The 23,070-nt window shown below is 40.4% G+C and overlaps 1 protein-coding gene across 1 annotated transcript; it reads right to left on the bottom strand.

Moving 5' to 3' along the window:
• Positions 1–231: 231 nt before the first annotated feature.
• On the bottom strand, positions 232–22,912 carry C6H12orf66 (chromosome 6 C12orf66 homolog). The gene is made up of 3 exons (XM_032348865.1): positions 22,658–22,912; positions 16,630–16,915; positions 232–4,824 (listed from the first exon to the last, which is right to left on the bottom strand). The coding sequence occupies exons 1-3, from the start codon at positions 22,890–22,892 to the stop codon at positions 4,008–4,010; spliced, it is 1,338 nt and encodes a 445-aa protein (XP_032204756.1). The 5' UTR covers positions 22,893–22,912; the 3' UTR covers positions 232–4,007.
• Between the last annotated feature and the right edge of the window lie 158 nt (positions 22,913–23,070).

Raw genomic sequence — 23,070 nt, 5'->3', positions numbered from 1 at the left:
ACAATCACACCAAAAAAAAAAAAAAAAAAGGTAGAGAAATCTGATCAAACTTTTTAATCTAATTTCCAACATAAAAGGAAAAAAAAGAGAGGCGCCTGGGTGGCTCAGGAGGTTAAGCCTCTGCCTTCAGCCCGGGTCCTGGGATGGAGCCCCGCATCGGGCTCTCTGCTCAGCAGCGAGCCTGCTTCCCCCTCTCTTTCTGTGTCTCTGTCTCTGCCTACTTGTGATCTCTGTCAAATAAATAAATAAAATCTTTTTTAAAAGAAGGAAAAAAAAAGATAAAAAAGCATATTCAGTGCTGGCTGAAGGGATACCATCAGCGAAGTCCTGATTGTAAAAACTTCACAGGTCTGAAATGAAATGCATTAAACACTTCAATCAGAAGGCAGAGCTGGTCAGAACGCATCACACAGAGGTGGCCATTGCTCTTTTTAATCAGTCTTCTCTCTCTAGTTCTTAACCATAGACGCTTTAAAAATAATGATACAAATAGTGAGAGGATAGGAAAAGACATACCATGTGAACATTAAGTATAAGTAAGCTGGGTCGTAAAAAAACAAAAACAAAACAAAAGAAAACAAAACAGGCAAAATGCACTTCAAAGCAAGGAGCAGTAATGGAGATAGAGCAGGAAACTTCATCTTAATAACATGTCTCTGGGCCTAAGAAAAGGGCTTTAAAATACAAGATGCAAGAACCTGACAGAAATAAAGGATGACATCTACCATCACAGAGATTTTAACACACCTCACTTGGGAATTAAAAGAGCAACTGAACCCCCCCATAAAGAAAAAGAAAAAAATCGGTAAAGACTATAGAACTAAAGTGATGCTATCAACCAGCCATAAAAATTTAGGAACAAAGAACCGCAAGGATTCTAAAATAAGGAGAGAGGGAAGGGAGGGTGAGTGGCTTAGGCATCTATCTGCCTCCTCTTCTAAATTAGTTAAGTACTGTTCAAACACAGTGACGAGGCAAGCACACGTATGCCCCAGATCTGAAGAGAAAGACGAGAACAGGAGAGGTGTTGAGTTTAAGGAAAGAATGGGCCATCTTTTATTTATATGGTTTTCAAACCCAAGTAAGCTTGCAAAGCCTTTTTTACATGCATGATGTCATTCCATTCTTATACAGCCTTTGAAAGCAGCAGCCGCGTTTCCTTATTCCCATTTTACAGATAGAAAGTCAAGCTCAGAGGCTGATAAGCCAAAACACAAGGCAAGTTTGCTGCTAGATCAAAGGGCGGACGTTTTCTAACGATCCCATGAGTGGCTCTGCAGGAGTGCAGTGAGTTACCAACTATTTTCTTTCCTGTAAGTAAATTTTCTACGAGATGTTCCAGTGCACAGAGAAATAATGTAAAGGGTATTGGCTCCTCAGTTACAGGAGTCCCCCCCTGACCCACGAGGAGTACGCTCAAGGCAGTTGCCTGAAACTGCACAGTACCAAGCTCTAAATATACTATGATCTTTCCTATACTCACACACTTATGATAAAGTGTAATGTGTAAATGAGGCACGGTGAGAAGTGAACAGCAATAATAGAATACAACAGTTATAACACTATACTGTAATTCCAGTTATGGGAGTGTGGTCTGTCTCTCTCTGAAAATCTCTTACTGTAGGGTGCTCTTCCTTCTCCGGACGACCTGGAATGACAGCATGCTGATGCAGCGAGATAAAGGGACGTGAACGACGCAGGCATCATGATGTGGTGAGATGCTATGACTGACCTCCCGATAATTCATCTGGAGGCGGAACCCCAGCTTTGAGCTTCAGACTGTGGTGACCGCAGATAACTGAAACCGAGGTAAGCAAAATGGCAGATAAGGGGAGATGACTGCATGTTCACACACACCCTTAAATGATGTCTGATGTCAGATGCCAGGTTGGACCCAAGGGGACAGAGTTGTGAACGTTCACCCTGCATCCAAAGGGCATCCTGAAAGGAACCCTCCTTGATGGACATGTTGGCAATCTCAGTAAGCATGCCCCACACTTCCAGTTACACGTAAAAACGCATCAAGTTGTGGTTTAGAAACAATTTCAAAGTAAACAGTCTGCAGATAATATGCGGATTTACTCTTCCATTTAGCAAAATACAGACTTTATGGATCATTTCTTTACTGATTTAGAGAACAAATCTCAGCGTAGAATCACTTTGTTTCTTGGCTTGAACCAAAATATGTTTAAAAATAAATATACATTTCAAATATGTTCTAGACAAGGATTGGTTATTTAAATATTATATACAAGTTTTATTTACACTCTTCCTCCGTGTTCCACTGAAGCGTATTTCTTTTAGGTACATGGGAGACCACATCCTTAAGGCTAATGGTATTATCTAGGACAAAAAATAATACATGAACACCAAGGAGTACTTTTCAGCTTCTTGGCAAAGCGCAAAAGGGAAGAAAAACGATTTGACTTTTTAGTTCCAGTTTTCAATTTTTTATGTAAGTTCGATGTTGTTCAGATTTTTATGGAACCTGAGTGAATAAAATGCAGAATCACTACTTTCTATTTAAAGCAAACTGGCTTTTTATATATATGACTTTGATTTAAAAAAAAAAGAAAAAGAAAAGAAATAGAAAATAGGCCAGTAGGTCCTTCCAGCACATAGTCCCGCTGGAGGTGGGCAGGCCTCCCGGTCCAGGCTGGGAGCAGCTCTGCCCAGCGCCAGCTCCCCCGCTGGAACAGCCTGGGGAAACCTTGGCTCTGTGCGATCATGATAAACTGGACAAGCCAATCATTACACTGCATACAAGCACTGAAGGAACCAACAAATAGTAAAAACTCAGTGACTCTTTGTGGCTTATTTTTATTCTAAATCAATAACCTAGAAGTGAAATTTCCCATAGCCCGTTAAGCCTTCATGGGTCCATCTACGTCCCCTTGAACACCCACCGAAGGAAAGTGTTAAGGCAGCACGTGTTAAGATGTATCACTGCTTCTGAGGATAATCTGGAGGAGACAGTCTTGAAACCCAAGTTCAGAGATGCTTAAATTAAGTACTGATTGGATTACTCAACTATGAAGAGGTCTTTTGAATGCACAATTGATGTTTAGCAAGTACAAGGTATTGATACCAACATTCTTATATTAGAAAAGCAGACTAAGTTGCAAGAATGTCTAAAAGTGGCTGAAAAATGAAGACTACATGGTTTTTCAGCCTAAGAATAAAAAGGGAGCGGAGCCAAACATGAACATACGTCTCAGGAGAAAGGTGAAAAACAGAAAGCCAAGTAGATGACACGGGGAGGAGTGAAGAAACCCCATGTTATGGCTTATGCTAACTTTCAGAGTGAAAAAGTCGCTCTGATTTATAAGGGTAAATGCAAATGCAGTTATGTGTGTAGATCACCCCCAAAGAACCCGTGACTGTTAAAGTAGTCATGGGAGCCTTCTGAACTGTTAGAACTGATGCTATGCGACCATTCTGATTCACCTTCAATTTCCATAACTGACAGAAATTTCTCACCAAGACACTGATTTTGGTATCCAAAATATTAATTAGTGGATGAGAAACATAAAACTAATTTCATGTTAACTTGCTAATTTGTGATATAGAAAACATATCATTCTGAAAAGGCCATTTAATATCTTATCCCATTTACTGGTCCTGCAAGGAGGGGAGAGGAGAAGGCGTTTGGAATCGCATTAAAACACAGTTTAGAACAATGTAAAACAGGTGGAAAGAAAAGCCAAAGGCTAATAAATATTCAGTCTACGTGAAACAGGAAAATAGGAGAAAATGCTGCAGGTCCTCTGCTGTACCATGGAGAGACACAGTAGCCATGATCACTTCCTAGATTACTCTTTGGATACTTAATTCAATTGGCCTTAATTGCTTAGATAGTGTGCAACACAATTAGGGAGGATTTGTCTTTAATTTAGCTCTGAAAGAAGCAAGAATGGATGGAAACTCTAATCACAGACCACAGCAGATCATTAGAGCAATTAGGAACACACCTTCCAGTCTTGCGAACCTTTCACACAAACCACCTGCTAGCCTTTGGAGCCAGGCTTCAGACTCGCAAAAACTTTGGGGTTCTTGAGGGCCAGTGAGAGCTCATTGAGGAAGGAAATAAAGTGGGAGTCTCTTTCAGATTTCTTTGATTCAAAGATGACGACAATGGTAAAGTGAGGTTCCGGGCGGGTTAGGAAGTAGGTGCTCTGAACTTTGTCATCATAGAAGTGGACCACCTTCTCCAAGCTGTTCAGTTCGGACATGCGGTCTGTCATGATCATGATGACATTGGGCCAGTGCATGACGGGCCTGTCGCTGGGCAGAGACACCACAGCTGGATACTGGTCCACACCCTTAGGGGCCTCTCTGTAGGAATGGGGGTGGTGATAGCCGTGACCCTGAAAGCTCTCAGAACCTCGGTTGTCAAAGATTAAGGACACATTGGCAGCGTCATACTTCCTGATGAAGCTGGAAATCTTTCCAAAAAAGTCTGGGTTGGCTTTTGCAGTCAACGTTTTCATTTCTGAAGCAGTCGTTTGCCGGCTCAGTGCCTCGTGAAAGTAAAAGCTAAACTTGGCAAGAAGCATGTTTTTGAGTTTCATCAGCCAGAGGAAAAGGTGTGGGGGCTGAACTGCCTTCTGAGATTGCCCTCCAAACAGATGTTTCTTGGTCTCCCGCTGCTTTTCAAAGATCTGGCCCCAAGTCTGCAGCTTGGTGTGAGCGCTGTGCAAGTTCACCAGGGACGGGAGGAACTTCCACTCCGAGACCTGAGCCTGGGCCTTCAGGAGATGACTCAGGACGTCCACTTCCAGCTGGAAACTGCTTTCCAAAGGACTGAGGATGGGGTGGTGAAATCTAGAGGGGAAGGGAAATTAATAGAAATAAGTAGAAATGTTATTCCACATGGAATTTTCAAACAATACACAAATAATACTACGTTTGGAAGTAGGGAAAGGAATGACTGAAGGGCTCCATGTTGATTCATTTGAAAAGCTGGTCTGGGGTGCCAGTCAGTTAAGCATCCAACTCTTGATCTCAGCTCAGTCTTGATCTCAGGGTCATGAGTTGAAGCCCCACAGTATGCCCCATGCCCTGTGTGGATCACTCATTAATAAATTACTTATTTATCTTAAAAAATAAACAACAGATTTAAAGATAAATAAAAATTTCTGACATAACTTCATGATCTCAGAATTATGTCAGCATCACATCCTCCTATGGAAATCGCCTGGTGTTGAAACAAAAAATGAGAGTAGGGACTACCTTCCTTTCAAATACAAAGAAATTAGCTGTACTTTTTTCTGAACCTATTTTATTTATTCTGGAAATTGTAAAACTAACATAATCATCAAAACAGGGCATCCTTTTTCCAAGATGTGATCCTAAAGAGGCAGAGGAGAAAAAAGAGTCACTAAAATCTCTTAAACGTGTATGGAACACATGTAAACTTACTTAACGTTCATAGTAACTCCACAAGGTATTGTGGTAATTCCACAAGGTAAGCCCTTATTCAATCCTAGTTTTTCGAATTTTCTTCATATTTAGTTGCACTTAGGGGCGCCTGGGTGGCTCAGTGGGTTAAGCCGCTGCCTTCGGCTCGGGTCATGATCTCAGGGTCCTGGGATCGAGTCCCGCGTCGGGCTCTCTGCTCAGCGGGGAGCCTGCTTCCTCCTCTCTCTCTGCCTGCCTCTGCCTACTTGTGATCTCTGTCTGTCAAATAAATAAATAAAATCTTTAAAAAAAAAAAAAAAAAAAAAAGGGATGGGGGGCCTGTGTGACTCAGGCAGTTAAGCATCTGCCTTCAACTCAGGTCATGATCCCAGGGTCCAGGGATTAAGCCCCACATGGAGCTCCTAGCTCAGCAGGGAGCCTGCTTCTCCCTCTGCCTGCTGCTCCCCCAGCTTGTGCTCTGTCTCTGTCAAATAAATAAATAAAACCTTAAAAAAAATGGGAGCTAAATAAAAAATATCTACCATTTCAACATTTATGTTTAAAATTGGATTACTACTCACTGAATTAACTTTATGACTCATGGATTGCTACCTGCTATCTGTAAAACATTTTTTTCAAATTCACTGCTAACAGTAATATCGGGTAGCAGGAGGGGAGAGGATGTGGGAGTATCTCCCTTCAGGAAGAAAAGGGAAAGTCCAAGTGCAGAGAACCTGAGGCAAGTGAGAGCACATTCTTTCTGGTGTTTCAGGTCTCCTCTTCAAAGTCATTTCCTTAGAGATGTCTCCTCTGTTCTCCAGACTGAGTCAGGTGACCATATCCTCTAATTTTTTTTTTCCCCCCCAAGATTTTATTTATTTGTTTGACAGACAGAGATCACAAGTAGGCAGAGAGGCAAGCGGGGGGTGAGGGGGTGGGTGGGTGGGGAAGCAGGCTCCCTGCTGAGCAGAGAGCCTAATGTGGGGTTCGATCCCAGGACCCTGAGATCATGACCTGAGTTGAAGGCAGAGGCTTAAGCCACTGAGCCACCCAGGCACCCTGAATCCTTTAGTTTCTTAATACCTGTTTTCCGCTTGAGTAGCTTCATCACAGAATTTATGGGACATATGGTCTCCTTTGGTCTGAGCTCCTCCCTGAGGAGAAGGAAAAGCTGCTTACTCCCTTCGCTCCTTTATCTTTAGAACATATGGCACATACTAGAGATTCAGAGAGAGTCAGTAAACATGGCAACCAACTATGTTATGATTTGAATCCTACTTTCTGCCTCTGTTGTTTGTGATCTAAATGAAATTCTGTAACAGTGGGTAAGGAGAGTCCTTGTATGGACCACTTAAGAGCTTGCTTGCTTAGGCTGCTGCTTCTGAGAAATGCGGGGGCGGGGCTGGGGGGGTTTGAGTGTCTGCCTGGCCTGGTGCACCCTCCTTCTCAAGGAGCCAACACTAAGCCCCTATACTCTTCCCAAAGACCCGAAGCATCTGCAAGGGACCCTGTTTTCAATATGTGGGCAAGATCTAGCATTTACTGAGCATATCTTATGCCCCAGGCTCCATGGGAGATTATTTACAGGCCCAAACCCATGTAAGTTAATTGCTTCACTGTCAATAAGACAGAATCTTCTCATGTGGCTGTTTTGGCCCCAGCTGAAAAGGAAAATGCTGGTTTATCAATGAAGAAGTTAAAAAAAAAAATCATCACAAATATAGCTGGAGTTAAAAAATCCATTTAAACATTAGAGAGATTATTAAACATTAATTAGAGAGCCCATACTAAATTAGATATTATAAGACAGAAACTCATTACCATGTGATAAGGATATAATTACATGACCACACATTATTTTTTTTCTATTACCATCATTTTATCTTCAATATCCCTTAAGAGGAAAAGCTAAAACATGGGTGGAGGGTCTCAGTCTAATAATACATTCAAAGAATCGGAAAGATAGGGGTGCCCTTATGGCTTAGTCACTTAAGTGTTGAACTCTTGATTTCAGCTCAGGTCATGATCTCAGGGTCATGAGATCAAGCCCCACATCAGACTCTTGTGCTCAGAAGAGAGTCTGCTTAAAGCTTCTCTCCCTCTAAACCTCCCCCTACTCTCTGTCTTACACTCTCTGCTTCTCCAAAATAAATAAATAACTATTTTTAAAAAATCAGAAAGATAAACTGGATTTTAAACTCTCTAGCTCATGTGATGAGATTAACTACTTCGGACCCTTCAAACATTACCTGCTTTGAAATAAACATTAAGAAAGTCTAATACAGGGACACCAGGGTGGCTCAGTTGGTTAAGCATCTGCCTTCAACTCAAGTTGTGATCCCAGGGTCCTGGATCCAGGCCCACACTGGACTCCTTACTCAGCAGGGAGCCTGCTTCTCCCTTTCCCTCTGCCACTCTGCCTGCTCATGCTCACTCGCGCTCGCTCTCTCTCTCTCTGACAAATAAATAAATAAAATCTTTAAAAAAAGAGAAAAGAAAGTCTAATACATATGTAATACATATGTACACACACAACTTCACTGTAGCACGTTTCAAAATCTTTGAATTGTAAAAAATGCTTCTACCTCCTTGGCCTTTAGGACCTTTGACACTTAACGACCATAAAGCATCACAAGATTCTATAATAATGGGTATCAAGAAAATCTGCCAAGGAACTTGGAACACAGTAAGACTTTCAATAACAGGAAAACGGTACGAGATTGAAGAAAATTCTACTACAAATAACAATACTCTAAGTTATTTTTCTGCTTCACTGGAAATCATCATTTATATACAACTTTCTTGAAAGAACATTAATTCTTTGTACAAATTTCCAGAAAGAATTCTGAACAAGCTCTTCCATAAACATACACTAAAAGTGTTTAAATGTTCAACATTTATTAGGATGAATGTGAATGTCGAAGCTATTTTTCATCCTTAAGACGAGCTAAAAATTCATGTTAATTTTATTCTGCCAAGACTCTGAGATTAGCATTATGATGTATCATTTCCCCCATTTCCATTAATGCTCTGTGCCTCATACCCATTTACAACTCACACTATAGGGGGATCTGTTAAATTGTTGTAATCCAAAAATACACACCTCAACTATGGCAGCAAGCTTGTAAGAGTCTGAATTCAGAATAAATTGACAACTATTTGCAGAGAACATCTGCTCTAAAAGAAAAAAAGCCAAAAGAAAGAAATGGGTCTGGAGAGAGAGAGAGAAAACTCTCTTTCACAAATCTACATCAAGGAGTTCCTTCCAAAAGAATTATCCAGGTTCCATACATGTGAGAAGTCAGATTAAAACAACTGAAAACAAATATGTAGGGGCACCTGGGTGGCTCAGTGGGTTAAAGCCTCTGCCTTCGGCTCAGGTCATGATCCCAGGGTCCTGGGATTGAGCCCCGCATCGCATCGGGCTCTCTGCTCAGGGGGGAGCCTGCTTCCTCCTCTCTCTCTGCCTGCCTCTCTGCCTACTTGTGATCTCTGTCAAATAAATAAACAAAATCTTAAAAAAAAAAAAGCCAAATATGTAGCACAACGTGAATGTACTAAATGCCACAGAACTATACACTTAAAATGGTATTTTTTTTTAAATTTTTTATTTTTTATAAACATATGTTTTTATCCCTAGGGGTACAGGTCTGTGAATCACCAGGTTTACACACTTCACAGCACTCACCAAAGCACATACCCTCTCCAGTGTCCATAATCCCACCTCCTTCTCCCAAACGCCCTCCCCCCAGCAACCCTCAGTTTGTTTTGTGAGATTAAGAGTCACTTATGGTTAAAATGGTATTTTTTAAAAAATATTTTATTTATTTGACAGAGATCACAAGTAGGCAGAGAGGTAGGCAGAGAGAGAGGAGGAAGCAGGCTCCCCGCTGAGCAGAGAGCCCGATGTGGGGCTCTATCCCAGGACCCCTTGGATCATGACCTGAGCCGAAGGCAGAGGCTTTAACCCACTGAGCCACCCAGGTGCCCCCAAAACGGTATATTTTATGTTATGTATATTTTACTATAATAAAAAAAAAAACCACTATAGTCTCTTCTCATTTAAAATTTTTACTAGTTTTTAGATACAAATACACTGAAGATATAAAGATGCATTAGCCAAAGGTTTGCCTTACAGACTTCCCAAGGTAGGAGGAGGTACTTATGGTGGATACAAGTTGGAAGTTAACACATCTCTTATGGGAGGTGCAAAATAAAATAAGATTTTAGAAAAAGGAGCAATTTCTTTTGGTTGAAAGATTATGCTGGCTATAAGGAAGACAGAATTTGAATTGAGCCATACGACTTCAAAAGCAGCTAGGACTTGGCCATGTAAAGAGGAGAGCTTAAATTTCTGGCTGCATTCTTTTTTTTCCTTTTTTTTAATTTTTAAATTTTTTATTAACATATAATGTATTATTAGCCCCAGGGGTATAGTCTGTGAATCGCCAGGTTTACACACTTCACAGCACTCACCATAGTACATACCTTCCCCGATGTCCATTCTGGCTGCATTCTTAATCACCCCTGATTCCAGACCCTCTGCCATGTGACTCTGCAGGTCTTCCCCTGAGATGAAGAGTACTTTCCCATGCCTGGACTACAGACTGGGTCATGTGACTCGCTCTTGTCAAGAGAATGTTAACAGATCTGATGCTGAAAATGAGCTTGGTTGGGCTTGTTCTTTTGCACTTAGGCCAGAGCCACTGGGTGGCTGGCTCCCCACTAATCTTGGGCTCGGAAGAAACAGACCAAGCCCAGAGCTCACAGTACTAAGCCAAGCCCAGTGAGACCAAGAGTGTTAAGCAGAGCTACTCAGCTAAGCCAGGCCTGTCAGGCCAACTTCCAGTAGACTTGCAAGCCTGTACGCTCGGTGGTCTGTTATACAGAATGATTGTGGCAGGGGCGCCTGGGTGGCTCAGTGGGTTAAAGCCTCTGCCTTTGGTTCAGGTCATGATGCCAGGATCCTGGGATCGAGCCCCACATCAGGCTCTCTGCTCAGCGGGGAGCCTGCTTCCCCCACTCTCTGTCTCTGCCTGCCTCTCTGCCCATTTGTGATCTCTGTCTATCAAATAAATTCTTTAAAAAAAAAAAAAAGAATGATTGTGGCAACAGCAACTGATATGATATGAAATAATATGACAATGTGATGGGCTTCAGAACATACTACCCCCAAATATGGCATCTTGTATACTGACTGTTTGTTTTAAGTTGAATGAATTTGAGAAATAAGTGTAGGAAAGATTTCCTGACCCTTCCCTGAATCAGGTCATAAAACCCTCAAGAGAAATGTGCCTTTCTCCCTATTCTAAGGAAGGAAGCATCCTTATCTCCAAACACAAGGGACACAGAGAGGAATCTGAAAGAACAGGCCTTGCTGCTTCCGCCCGCTTAGACACTTAGCTCAGATCTTTTTTCATCCTGGCACATTTTCCCACAACTCTGACATCTTCAAATGGACTCAACTGAATTTTGTTTTTCAATAAAACCTACCATAAAAACTCTATTTTGTGAATGCTTCCTTAACATGTAAAACTTAAATACACTGGTATGTTTTTCTCTTGGTAGTTTGTCTTTTGTTAAAGCCTCCCCCCTCCCCATTGAGTTTAGAAGGGCAGAAGAAAAGGTATTTTTCCTCCCCTCCGAGTTCAAGGACATTCTAGGCAGAAGAAATAATGAACCAAAGTAGGAAATGGCAAATACTTATGGGGGAACACATTAGATTATGGATTGTTTTTTTGGCTCCTGCTTAAAATCCTCAAAAATTTCTCTTTGAAGCTTCTTTCATTTTACTAAGACTTTGGGTACAATTTAAAGCATTTGATGGGCCTTAGATAAATTTGAAAAGATGGGCTGGGGCAAGGCTGTTAAGATTCAGACATGCCGAATGCCTAGCGTAGACTGTGTCCTGCAGAAATGGCACTCTGGTTGGTTTTCCTTAGGAAATTTTCAGTGGGCGGAAAGTCACCTTGTTGAACTATACACACACAACTAACAGTTTATTTCACTTATCATCACAAATCTTTTCTTGAACGAAAAAGGGCACAAGGCCTAAATAAATCACAGTTCTGCCCTTGGTGAGAATCCTGTCATCTGAAGCATTCAGATCAAAAAACTGTGCTCCCTAAAATGCAAACAGAAACTTTATGTAACTCAATTTTTAAAAGTGTTCTCTGGGATGCCTGGCTTGCTCAGTTGGTGGAGAGTATAACTCTTGGTCTCAGGATTGTAAGTCTGAGCCTCACACTGGGTGTAGACAGTACTTAAAAGTAAAATCTTTAAGGATGCGTGCGTGGCTCAGTGGGTTAAGCGGCTGCAGGGTCCTGGGATCAAGTCCCACATTTGGCTTCTTGCTCGGCGGGGAGTCTCCCTCTCCCTCTGCCTCCCTCTCTTCCTTTCTCTCTCTCTCCCTCCATTTCACGCATGCTCTCTCTCAAATAAGTAAAATCTTTTAAAATAAAAAAAGTAAAATCTTTAAAAACAAGTTCTTCAGGGGTGCCTGGGTGGGTTAAAGCCTCTGCCTTTGGCTCAGGTCATGATCCCACCTGGGATCGAGCCCAGCAGGGGGCCTGCTTCCCTTCCCCTCTCTCTGCCTACTTTTGATCTCTGTCATTCAAATAAATAAATAAAATCTTAAAAAAAAAAGTTCTTTAAAATCTATCTGTAAAGTCATGGTTACAGGATATAAGTCATTTAATAGTATATTATTGCCACCTGAGAGGGATTCTTTATTTTTAAAAGATTTATTTATTTATTTGAGAGAGAGTGCACATGCTAGCACAGGGCACGGAGGAGCAGAGGGAGAGGAAAAGTCCTTAGCAGACTCCTGCTGAGCGCAGAGCCTGATGCAGGGGCAGGGGCAATCTTACAGCCCAGTGGAGATCACTACTAGAGCTGAAACCAAGAGTCTGGTGCTTAACCTACTGTGCCACCCTGGTGCCCCCATCAGAGGGATTTTTAAAAGCTGTCTGGAATGAATAAGCTCTTGCTTCTTTAAAAGAATTACTTCTTTAAAAGAATTACTAAGAATTACTCTCAACTTAGGAGAGTAAATATTTTGCATTTATAACCCATCTTCCAGCTTTGTTTAACTATGAAATAGAAAAATTAACCAGAATCTTCTTTTATGCTCACTCTACAAAAGAGTTAAGTAAATTCAAAATGAATTCTACAGAATCAAAAAATGTTCCATTGATGTTTTCTCTGGAAATAAAACAAAACAAAAACAAAAACAACACACCAAGTTCTACCTCTCCTCAAAAGTATTCAAGGAATAGTAGACACCCTGATCCTGTATGAGCTAAATTCATATTTTTCCTTCTAAGGGCACACAGTGGAAACTGTAAAAATGATTAATGTTAATTATTCAATTTGAAATGAAGCATCTCAATGACTGTGGTTCATAAGCAATAATTTACATTTGCTTAATAATGTAATAAGTTTGCCAAAGGAGGAAACCTTTAATACTGTTCTACTCTGAATACAACTGCCTTCCAAAGGAAAAAAAAAAAAACGTGTTTCCCATTTCATCTCTGAAAGCAGACTGGCCTTTGCAGTAACGCACACAGAATCTGCATCTCAAATCAGGGCTACTCCATGATATACATTATGCTTGTAAATTCTTTACTGCAAAAGCATTTCATCATTTGAAAGACAAACAACTCACGAGATAGAGAAGCGTTCTGACATGGATCAGATATACTGGGGTGAATAAACATTTCCTGAAAGATAAATTGGGTCATTTGGGGAAAGGATTTACTCTTTCAATAGAAGAGAATACAAAATATGAATTACTTCTCTAGAACACTGGAACCATGAAAGAAACATGTTTGGTATAGCACAGATGCCAAATCAAAAGGTCTACAGAAAAGGAGAAGGAGGAGGAGGAGAAGAAAGGTCTACAGAAAAAAGGATATTATGAAGAAGAAATAAAAAGGCCTATAGAAATAAAGGATATTATCCTGGCAAAAGCAAAGTATGTTAATTTATACCTAAAATAATTCCACCTCCTCCCCCCAAAATCAACATATTATACAGAATTTCAACTTCTCAGAATTTTTTAACTAAGGAATTTATGTTGTTCAAATTACCTCAGGTTTCTAATAAGATAATTTTAAGGGTTGGATGTATTTATAATCAGTAATTCCCTTTAAATAGATAAAGGCAGCATGGGTGGAGAATACAGACAGATGAAAACACCTTGACCTTGGGTGATCCTGCCCCCGCTCCATCAATTCCATCAGTGTCCACTCAGTACCTGGTATAGCCAAGTACTGCCCTAAAAGCTCCAAGAATGAAAACTGGGCTTTTGCAGAAAATGGAAGAAATTCCCAAAGGTCTGGGAAGTGGGATGTTTCAAAGAAGGTGCAAATGGGATAGATCACAAACCTAATCAACTAAAAATGAAAATAGTTAAATAGTAATAATCATTCCTATAAGACATACACACGCACATGCATATACACAGTTAAGGTTCAATACCTAGTATATCCCAGTGTTGGTATCTTTCTCTTATTTATCAAAACAATTTTTTTTTTCATGGAGACTATTTTCAATATCACAGGGAACTTTTATTTTATTTTATTTTATTTATTTTTAAAAGATTTTATTTATTTATTTAACAGAGAGATACACAGTGAGAGAGTGAACATAAGCCGGGAGAGTGGGAGAGGGAGCAGCACGCTCCCCGCTGAGCAGGGAGCCCGATGGGGGCTTGATCCCAGGGCCCCAGGATCATGACCTGAGCCGAAGGCAGAAGCCCAACAACTGAGGCACCAAGGCGCCCCGGAACTTTTAAAACATACAGGTTTCTGGGCACCCAATTGAGAATCACTAACTCTTAGTTACCTCAGGGAAAAGGGCAGGGAGGGGACAAGGGGCAAGTTTAGTTCTTTCTTTTACGTTTCCCAAACCGTTCGACAAATTACTGTCAAGTTAGTATTTGGGAATCACCACATGAGATTCCCTGTAAGAATCATATCTCCAATAGTATTTTTGTTTTTGCATTTCAAAACATTATTTTATTAAAAAAAAAATGTACCAATCAAGTTTGAGGGAGAAATAAAATAGTTCCAAACACAGAAAACTGGTTAACATGGAAAATTTGTTTTAAAAAAAGAAAACATGTATATTCATATGCACAGACTATCTCTCAAGAATGACAGGAAGAACTTGCTTTTAAAAGATGTCGATTAGCTGGAAAATTTGTATTTGAAGGAAATTCATCCACATTCAGCTCAGGTCATGATCCTAGCGTCCTAGGATTAAGTCCCACATTGGGCTCCTCATTCCAGCAGGGAGCCTGCTTCCCCCTCTGTGTGCTCAGCCTGCTATTCCCCCTGCTTGTACTCTCTCTCTCTGTTAAATAAATAAAATCTTTAAAAAAAAAACCCAAAAACCAACAACATTCACTGCCTCTTAGGAAAGGAATTAGGTAGATGAAGAAAAGGGGCACTTTTCACTATGTATTATTTCATACATTATAAATTTTGAGCCATATTAATGTATTACCCAGTAAAAATAGATAAAACAAAAATCCAAAATATATCATAAAAACAGAAAATATATGACAATAAAAAATAATACAGAGGACATTTTGGAGACAATTGGGAAAATCTAAATACTATTTACTGCTGATAGTAAAAAAAAAAAAATTAGTGCTTAATTTCCTGAGTAGGAAAACTATGCTACAGTTTTGTTTAATTCTTAGAAGATACAATTCAAAGTATTTGGGCATAGAGTGTCATGATGTTTGCATCTAACTTCCAAACAATTCAGAGAGGGGGGAATAAAATTATATACAGAGAGAAAGAGAGCAAACATGGCAACATTTAATAATATGAGTCCAGGGGAAGGATGTTTGTGTGTTCCTTGCACAGCTTTGTTTATTTCTTTTTTCATAATAGCTTTACTACTTAACTCAATACATAAGTATACTTTTTACCGTATAGAATTCAATGGTTTTAGTATAGTCAGAGTTGTGCAACCATCACCACTATCTAATTTGAGAATAGTCTCGTGACCCCCCCAAAAAAGGAACCCTATACCCATGAGTAGTCACTTCCCCACTCTTACCTTCCCCCTTAATTCCTGACAAAAATTTTCCGAGTCTGTAATTTATAATCTATTTTCTGTGTTTATGACTTTGCTTAATTATGGACATTTCCTGTAACTGGAATGACAGAATATGATATCTTTTGTAACTGGTCCATGCATGTTGTAGCTTGTATCCATACTTCATTCCTTTCTACAGCTGAATAATAACCTGCAGTACTTCTCAAATTCCTTGCATACTGTTTTTTGGTTCAGGCACTGAGGAATACATAAGAGCCGGGCTCATTTTTTTTTAAGTAAAGGTAGCAATTTCCTTCAAATACAAATTTTCCAGCTAATCAACATCTTTTAAAAAAAAATTAAATTGGCTACAAATAGCCTTTTGATTATTAAAAAAAATTTAAGTATGCCCTCCTCAAAAACACAGATACCTGTCTCCACTGAGAAAGTTTAAAACAAAACCAGAACTATGCCACAGGCACTGAGAGTGATTATGAAGAAGTTTCCAACCCATGGTAAATAATGGTTACATCTGAGGACTAAGTGGGTAACTCACCAAGATGATTACTTTGAAAGGGACATTTATTTGAATAATGGTTTAGTAAAAAACAAAAAAACCCCACATTATTTTATATACAATTCTCCCCTTGTGTGAACTCTTTCATAAGCAGCAAAATCAGTTATAATACATCTTTTAAGGATGACTTCATTCTTGGTCTTTGGCCATTGCTTAAAGAAGTATCCACCCAGCATGGTGTTAATGAAGCCCAAAGAAGGTAACTAATGTTCACCTGTTGCTTAATTAATATGTATAAAATGTAAAATGAAGGGGCGCCTGGGTGGCTCAGTGGGTTAGAGCCGCTGCCTTCAGCTCAGGTCATGATCTTGGGGTCCTGGGATAGAGCCCCGAATCGGGCTCTCTGCTCAGCAGGGAGCCTGCTTCCCTTCCTCTCTCTCTCTGCCTGCCTCTCTGCCTACTTGTGATCTCTGTCAAATAAATAAATAAAATCTTTTAAAAATATTGTAAAATGACTATTTCTTCCCTTTGCAGTCATTTCATCATAGATTTTCTTCATAAGAGTGCAGGGAGGGAGCTCGTGTGTGGGTGTGGGTGTGGGTGTGTGTGTGTGTGAGGCTGCTGTGTGTGTCCCTTCCTCCCTCCTCACCTACACTCACCTGGAGCTGTACTTCTTGAGGATGGCGTCCAAGAGGCCAACAAGCTCCTCAGCGTTGATGAACTTCTGCGGGCTGAGGGTGTACATCTTCTCATAGAAGTCTGCGATCTCCATCCGGGCCTGAACGAAGAAGCAGAGCTGCTCTGACAGGTGGGAAAGTAGTTCCTCCACGTGGGGGGCGGTCCCACCCAGGGCGCTCCGGCCAGTCACCACCTTCTTGAGCTCGTTGTGCAGGGACGTGTAGATGGTTCGGATGGAATCCTTCCGGCTGAAGAAGGACTGGCCCCCTGGGAGGCAAATGACATTAGCACTTAACAAGTGAGGGAGAGAACCCAGAAGGACCAAACACCTTCCAGCATCCAAAAGGAAAGGAGTGGAGTCTGTTGAGCTCAGGGAGTTAATATCATCTACCATATTCTCTGACTCCTGTGATTGGAATTTAAATATTTTGTGATTCATAATTTCACTGAGGAATAGAAATGAATATCCGGTGCAACTCATTAGTGTAACAACAGACCTGTGTATGATTTCTTTAACCAGGTATCAACTCTCCCTTATCCCATTTCAATGAGGATTCATATTTATTTCAGAGATAATTGACCTAGCAGGTACCATCTACCTGGAGCTAAATTGCTTTCTTCCCTAGACATGTACTTAAAACAAAAGAGAATACCTAATTGGAAAACACTGTTGTTATTCCTGATAAATCAGAAAATGTTATTTCTGCATTAGAGTTGCTTTTTCCTTTGAATCTTATCTTCTAAGCCATACCAGAAAATGGAAAATATACAGACATGTATTTCCCTTACACAAGAACACAGACTACTGGGATCCCAGCAGAAAAAAGGAAATCTGTAGTACTTTTGTTTTTTTCTTTCTGTTTTTAAGTTAGCTCTAAACCCAACATGGGGCTTGAACTCACAACCCTGAGATCAAGAATTGCACGCTCCTCTGAATGAGCCAGCCAGGCACCCAGAAATCTTTAATACTCTTGACAAGGTTGGCACTTCAGGTTATAACAAAGCAAGCACCACTTTGTGAATGATTAAGAGCAGGAAGCAATTATAGTAACTGTTGTTGTAACTCAGGGGTTCCAAAGGAAATCAGGAAAAAAAAAAAAAGACCAAATACATCCCTTTCAACAGTTAAAAAGGATCAAGTGGCCGAGACATCATTTCCTTGCTCTGTATTAATACATGATCAACTTGATTTCTATTATAGAGCCAGGTTCGTACATGTTTTCTTAAGCAATTCTGTACCCCACTAAAGAAAGGGTCACAGGCAAGACATTAGAAGAATGAAAAGAAACAGGGCAAGTTTAAAACTAATTCTTAGAGATACATAAATTAGAAATATATAAATAAAAATATTTATATAGAAATATATGTTATATATATTTATCTAATATTATCTAATATCTAATATTTATATATTAGAAATATATAAATAAAACCCAAGAGATGGATGACAGTTTAAATTTTCTCTTGATATACACAGGATGCTTTCATGAATAAATTTATTACTAATCTAAACACATCAAGGCATTTGTAAAATATCCCCTTAACAAATCAATCATTTCACAATGTTCTAATTCACGGCCCAGTTTGTATTTCAAACTTTCCTACCACTGTGACCACCTTGTCCCAGTCTACCCAGGGCTTTCTAGGTTTTAGCACTGAAAACCTGGTGTCTTGGAAAACCAGACTTAGTCCCATGTCCTGGGAACACCCCCCAACCCCTGGCACCAAGCAAACCAAGAAGGTTGGTCACCCTACTTACTACTTATTCCACAAACTCTTATTATTTTAAAAATGTTTCCTTCAATATACTGCCTAAGCAAAGTAACCTGCATTCAAATAATTTCTCCTACTAAGAGCCGCAAAAGCCACGTGATACAGCTGTATTGACCCCAGCAGTCACATCCCACCCAGGACTGTACCCTAAAGGGTTTGCCCTCCCCTCCCTGTCTATCTTCAGTCTAACCTTACAGATTTTGTGGGGCAACCGTATGGAATAAATAGACCTCTGTGCCCAAGTTTAGGAAAAAATTCTCTTAGGTTAGGTAGGTAACAAGATGAGAGTACCATGCAAAATCTATGGGGCGCCTGGCTGGCTCAGTCAGCAGAGTGTGCAACTCTTGATCTCAGGGTTGTGAGTTTGAGCCACACATTGGGTGTACAGATTATTTAAAAAATAAAATCTTAAAAAAAAAAAAAAAAACCACCACCACCAAAAAACCTAAAAGCTCTGGAAGTCTGACCAATTTAGTTCCAAATTCCAGCTTCTGAACTTAGAAGCTGTGTAATGTGCCAATGACTTAGCCACTCTGAGCCTTAGTTGTTTTTAACATGAAACTAGTAATAAAGCCAAGAAGACAAAATAAAATGCCATTTGGTATGTAATGTGCCTGGAGCAAAGTGAGTATTCCATCACTAATCCCTTGTCCTTCCATTTATAACTGATGTAAGAAAATTCTAAATACTACTGATTGGACTTCTAAAACTCTATGGTAAATTAGGAGCTTCATGTACTATAAAAAAGAATAGCTACCTACTTCATAGATAGCTAGCTAGGTGCCCTCAACTGTGTACTCACCTCTGTTGTTAATAGGGTGGCCTTGGTGACAATTTTAACTCTGGGTGAAAAAGGAATACCTTTGCTCATCAGATAACTCTTATCTGAGGGAGCGGAAACACAAAGAATACCCTGAAAAACTTATCAGTAAACATCAATCACTAGTAGCGAAACCCAAGTGACACTTGATACAAGGATGGGAGAGACCACTGATGAAATTTCTTCTGAACAGTTCTCTTTTCTCAAAGCTCTGAGGAGCACAGTCCTACTTGTTGACTACCCTGGTTAGGAATATCCAATGGAGACTGGCTTTCCTTCTTACTGGGAAACAAGGAAGCAGAGACACCAGACATCTCCCTCTTTACAATTTTTTGGATTTATAAAGTATGATTATTTTGAATTATTTCCAGAAGCTTCTATGTATTGAATCCTCATTATTTCTCAAGATTTCAGGAGTCCATCTCACATAATGAAATTTCAAGTAATAAGTATACTAAAGGAGTATGTAAAATGTCTAATTGAGTATTTTATCCCACAACTTATTGTTAATGACAATTTATAAACACCGGTTCTCAAGTCATTTTCTACCATGCTAAATTCTAGCAACCAGAGACTGAGAAAACTCTCTAATAATTAAACAAAAAGGGAGAAAGTATGACCTAAAAACCTCCAAAAGCATTGAGATGGCATATTTTTATCACTGATCTTTCCCCAAACAGGTATATTCTTCCCTCAAAGGAAAGAGAAAGTTCTAAGATAAGGGGCCCACCCAGAGTTTTTCAGAACTGAGCCAATACAGGAGCAGAAGTCTCCCTGTCAGGTCTGTCCTTTGCCTAAAGTATTTGCCCATACAGGCATCAGGATTCACTGCCAAGGTCTCTGATCAACAACCAGTCACAAGAGTGAGTCAGAAAGACTCACTTTCTTGGACCATGTTTTAAATGTTTAAAAGTACACATAAAACTTTTTGTTTTGCTTAAAAAAAATACATTCTAATTAGCAAAGTATTTGAAGAAAGTGGAAATGTCTTAAGTGGCAACACAAAAATTTTTTCACAAGTTTTCAAGAAAAAAGTCACAAAGTCATAAGCATGTTAATATCACTGATATTTTGATACTTCCAGTATCAAAAAACTCCAAGATGCAAAGTTAAAATTTAAAATCTGGAACCTACATTTACTATACATGTGAATAAGTTAATGAGGCATTAAAGTTAAACATGCCATTCTCAGGAACATTCACTTAGAAGTCACAGATCACCTGGGAGCAGAACCATGCCTGGGCATGTTTCATAGTATAAATTGCTCCTGGGTCAATTTCAAGGTGCAGGCTTAAGGCTCATCCATGCAAACTGGGGGTCTATGCAGAACTAATGACTTTACATAATGAGGGCTAGTGCTGGCTTCGGCAGCACATATACATAATGAGGGCCATTTCACAGAACCCAAGGCAGAGACAGTGATGATCTCACACGTGCTCTTACACACAGGGCAGTTCTGTTTACCTGAAACCAGACACACACACCTTAAACTGGCATAGCAGATTTTTAAATTGGGGTCCATCAATAGGCTTTAGGAAATCCAACGGAACCCTCGCGGATTAAATGTAAAATTGTATTTCCCATATATATTCCATATATGTCTATGGGCTTCATCAAATTCTCATAGATGAGCTTAAACAAACTTAAGAATCATGGGACTGGGACCAATCACCATTCTTCATGAGGTGACAGGATCTAAAAACAACTAAAACTGCCAGAAAATTACCCACCTTCAACTTTACAGCCAGAATTCTCCCCATTTCCAAATACAGCTGGCCCCTGAACAATGCCAGGAGTGGTGGAGGGGGTGTTAGGGAGCTGACCTACCCCCGCAGTCAAAAATCCGAGTACAACTTTTGATTCCCCCAAAACTTAATTACTAATAGCTTATTGTCAACTTGAGGCCTTACTGATAACATAAACAATAGATTAACACATATGCTATATGTTATATGTATTATATATATTATATTCTTATAGTAAGGTAAGCTAGAGAAAAGAAAATGTTAAGATAATCATGAAGGATGAAAAATACATTTACTGTACTGTATTTATAAAAAAAATCCATGTATTAGTGGATCCATGCAATTCAAACCCCTATTGTTCAAGGGTCAACTGTATATACAACCTATTTTTAAATTATAATACAGCAATTTTTAAGGATAAATCATATGTATAAAAACACAATCTGACAGTTCAAAGGCAGGTATTTTGGTTTGAGACCTGTCACCTACCTACACAAGTGCGCATAAACAATTTGCTAATCTGTAGAAAGGGGAATAATAACATTTCAACAGCAACTGCAAATTTGTGAGAACTGCCACTGTAAAAAGGGGTGGAAAAAATACGCACGGTATTCTATTCTATTCTATTCTATTCTATCCTATCTAAGCACTTTGCCGGTAAGTCAAGGTACTAAACAAATTATTTAAACAGCTAAGGCAGAAGTTAAGATTTCAGAAAGCCCTGCCCTTTGGGTATTTACTGAAAGCAATATGTACATGGCCACCTTCAGGCCATACAAAGAAATGGGGCCCTAAATATCAAAATGGAATCTGCACTCAACTTTACCTTTCTATTCTTTATTGCATATATGTGTTCTTCATTCATACCAGACTCTGTGCTTCTGATAATTAAAGGGTCTAAAAATGGGCCAAAATACTAACTTTGAAAGCTCTGGGATTCATATTGACTGTTGTTGGTAATTGTAAGTAGTAATACTTTATATGCATACCCTTGGCTTTCACATATTTTATTTCCTTCTGATCTACTCATACTAATTGTTTCTACTAGTGAAAATCGGTTGAATCAGCTCTTGCATCTTATTTTCAGGGCCAAGATTTATGATGGAATGATAGGAGTGTTTACCATTTTTCCCTTAAGTCCCCTCTTGCTAGTGTTAGGCATATTTCTTGCCTTTCCTCTCCAGTATTCATTTATTTCCTCATCCACTAAATATTTATTGACGGCCTAGAAAGGGTAGGACTCTATCTGTAACTCGCAGGGGCCTTAACTTCAAGAGGCCAGACAAAAGTGTTCATTAATTCTAACTAGGTTGTATTGCCAAGTTTTGCTCTTCTGGCCACAGTTGTCACTGGTCAGAAGAGCGAAGACACACAGTCTGCTTAACTTTTCATTTATGGCACCAATCCATGCACTGAGCCAAATGGATACACCCTTCGATTTGAGACACAGCCCTGAAAAGAGCATCCAACCCCGCGGCCAATCTATCAGCAGAGGCCGGTGGGCGGGGCTTGTGGAAGCCGAGGGGAGGAAGGGAACGGTGGGAGGAGATCTGGGAGTGCCAAGTTGAGCCTGGGGCTAGGAGTGAGACAGGGAACCCAAGCCACGGCCGATCGGGGAATATACCGCCTTTCCTTCCTCCTCAAAGGGCACGGGGGGCGGGGCGGAGGTACCTAGTTTTTGCCCCAGGTAGGTGAGGCTGTGATAGACCTTCTCGGCCGCGGCCAGGTGGGCCAAGGCCGCCAGCAGCGACAGCCAGCTGCCCCCCGCGCTCTTGTTGGCCTCTCGTTCCTTGTCCACATTGTCCTTGGCCTTGTCGTAAGAGAAGATACCCAGGTGAGAGAAGAACGTCTCCAGCACCGCCTGTTCCACCGGGACCGGGGCGGCCAGCGGGATAGACTCCCCCATGCGAGCCGGGATCCAGCTCCACCCACGTGGCTCTCCTCTCCCTCGCACTTCCGGGTTCTCAGGGAACGTGCGCACCAGCGTGCGTGCGCGTGACCGCCGCAAGCGACGGGCTCGTGAGCGCGCCGCTCCCTCGACCGCGCCGGGGCCTTAGAGAGGAGGCCCGTGAGGGCCGAGGAAG

The sequence above is a fragment of the Mustela erminea genome, chromosome 6, assembly GCF_009829155.1.
Source record: "Mustela erminea isolate mMusErm1 chromosome 6, mMusErm1.Pri, whole genome shotgun sequence".
In the NCBI taxonomy this organism is placed as follows: Eukaryota; Metazoa; Chordata; class Mammalia; order Carnivora; family Mustelidae; genus Mustela; species Mustela erminea.
The sequence above is the reverse complement of the archived record's forward strand: the minus strand, read 5'-3'. Positions and strand labels throughout refer to the sequence as shown.

Bases quoted from the DNA above. Each gene is read 5' to 3' on its own strand.
- C6H12orf66 (XM_032348865.1), bottom strand. From the start codon at position 22,892: ATGGGGGAGTCTATCCCGCTGGCCGCCCCGGTCCCGGTGGAACAGGCG. The intron at 16,916-22,657 runs GTACCTCCGCCC...TTTGCCTCCCAG, and splicing joins CTACCTGGGGCAAAAACTAG to GGGGCCAGTCCTTCTTCAGC. The intron at 4,825-16,629 runs GTGAGTGTAGGT...CTTCCCCTCTAG, and splicing joins CTCAAGAAGTACAGCTCCAG to ATTTCACCACCCCATCCTCA.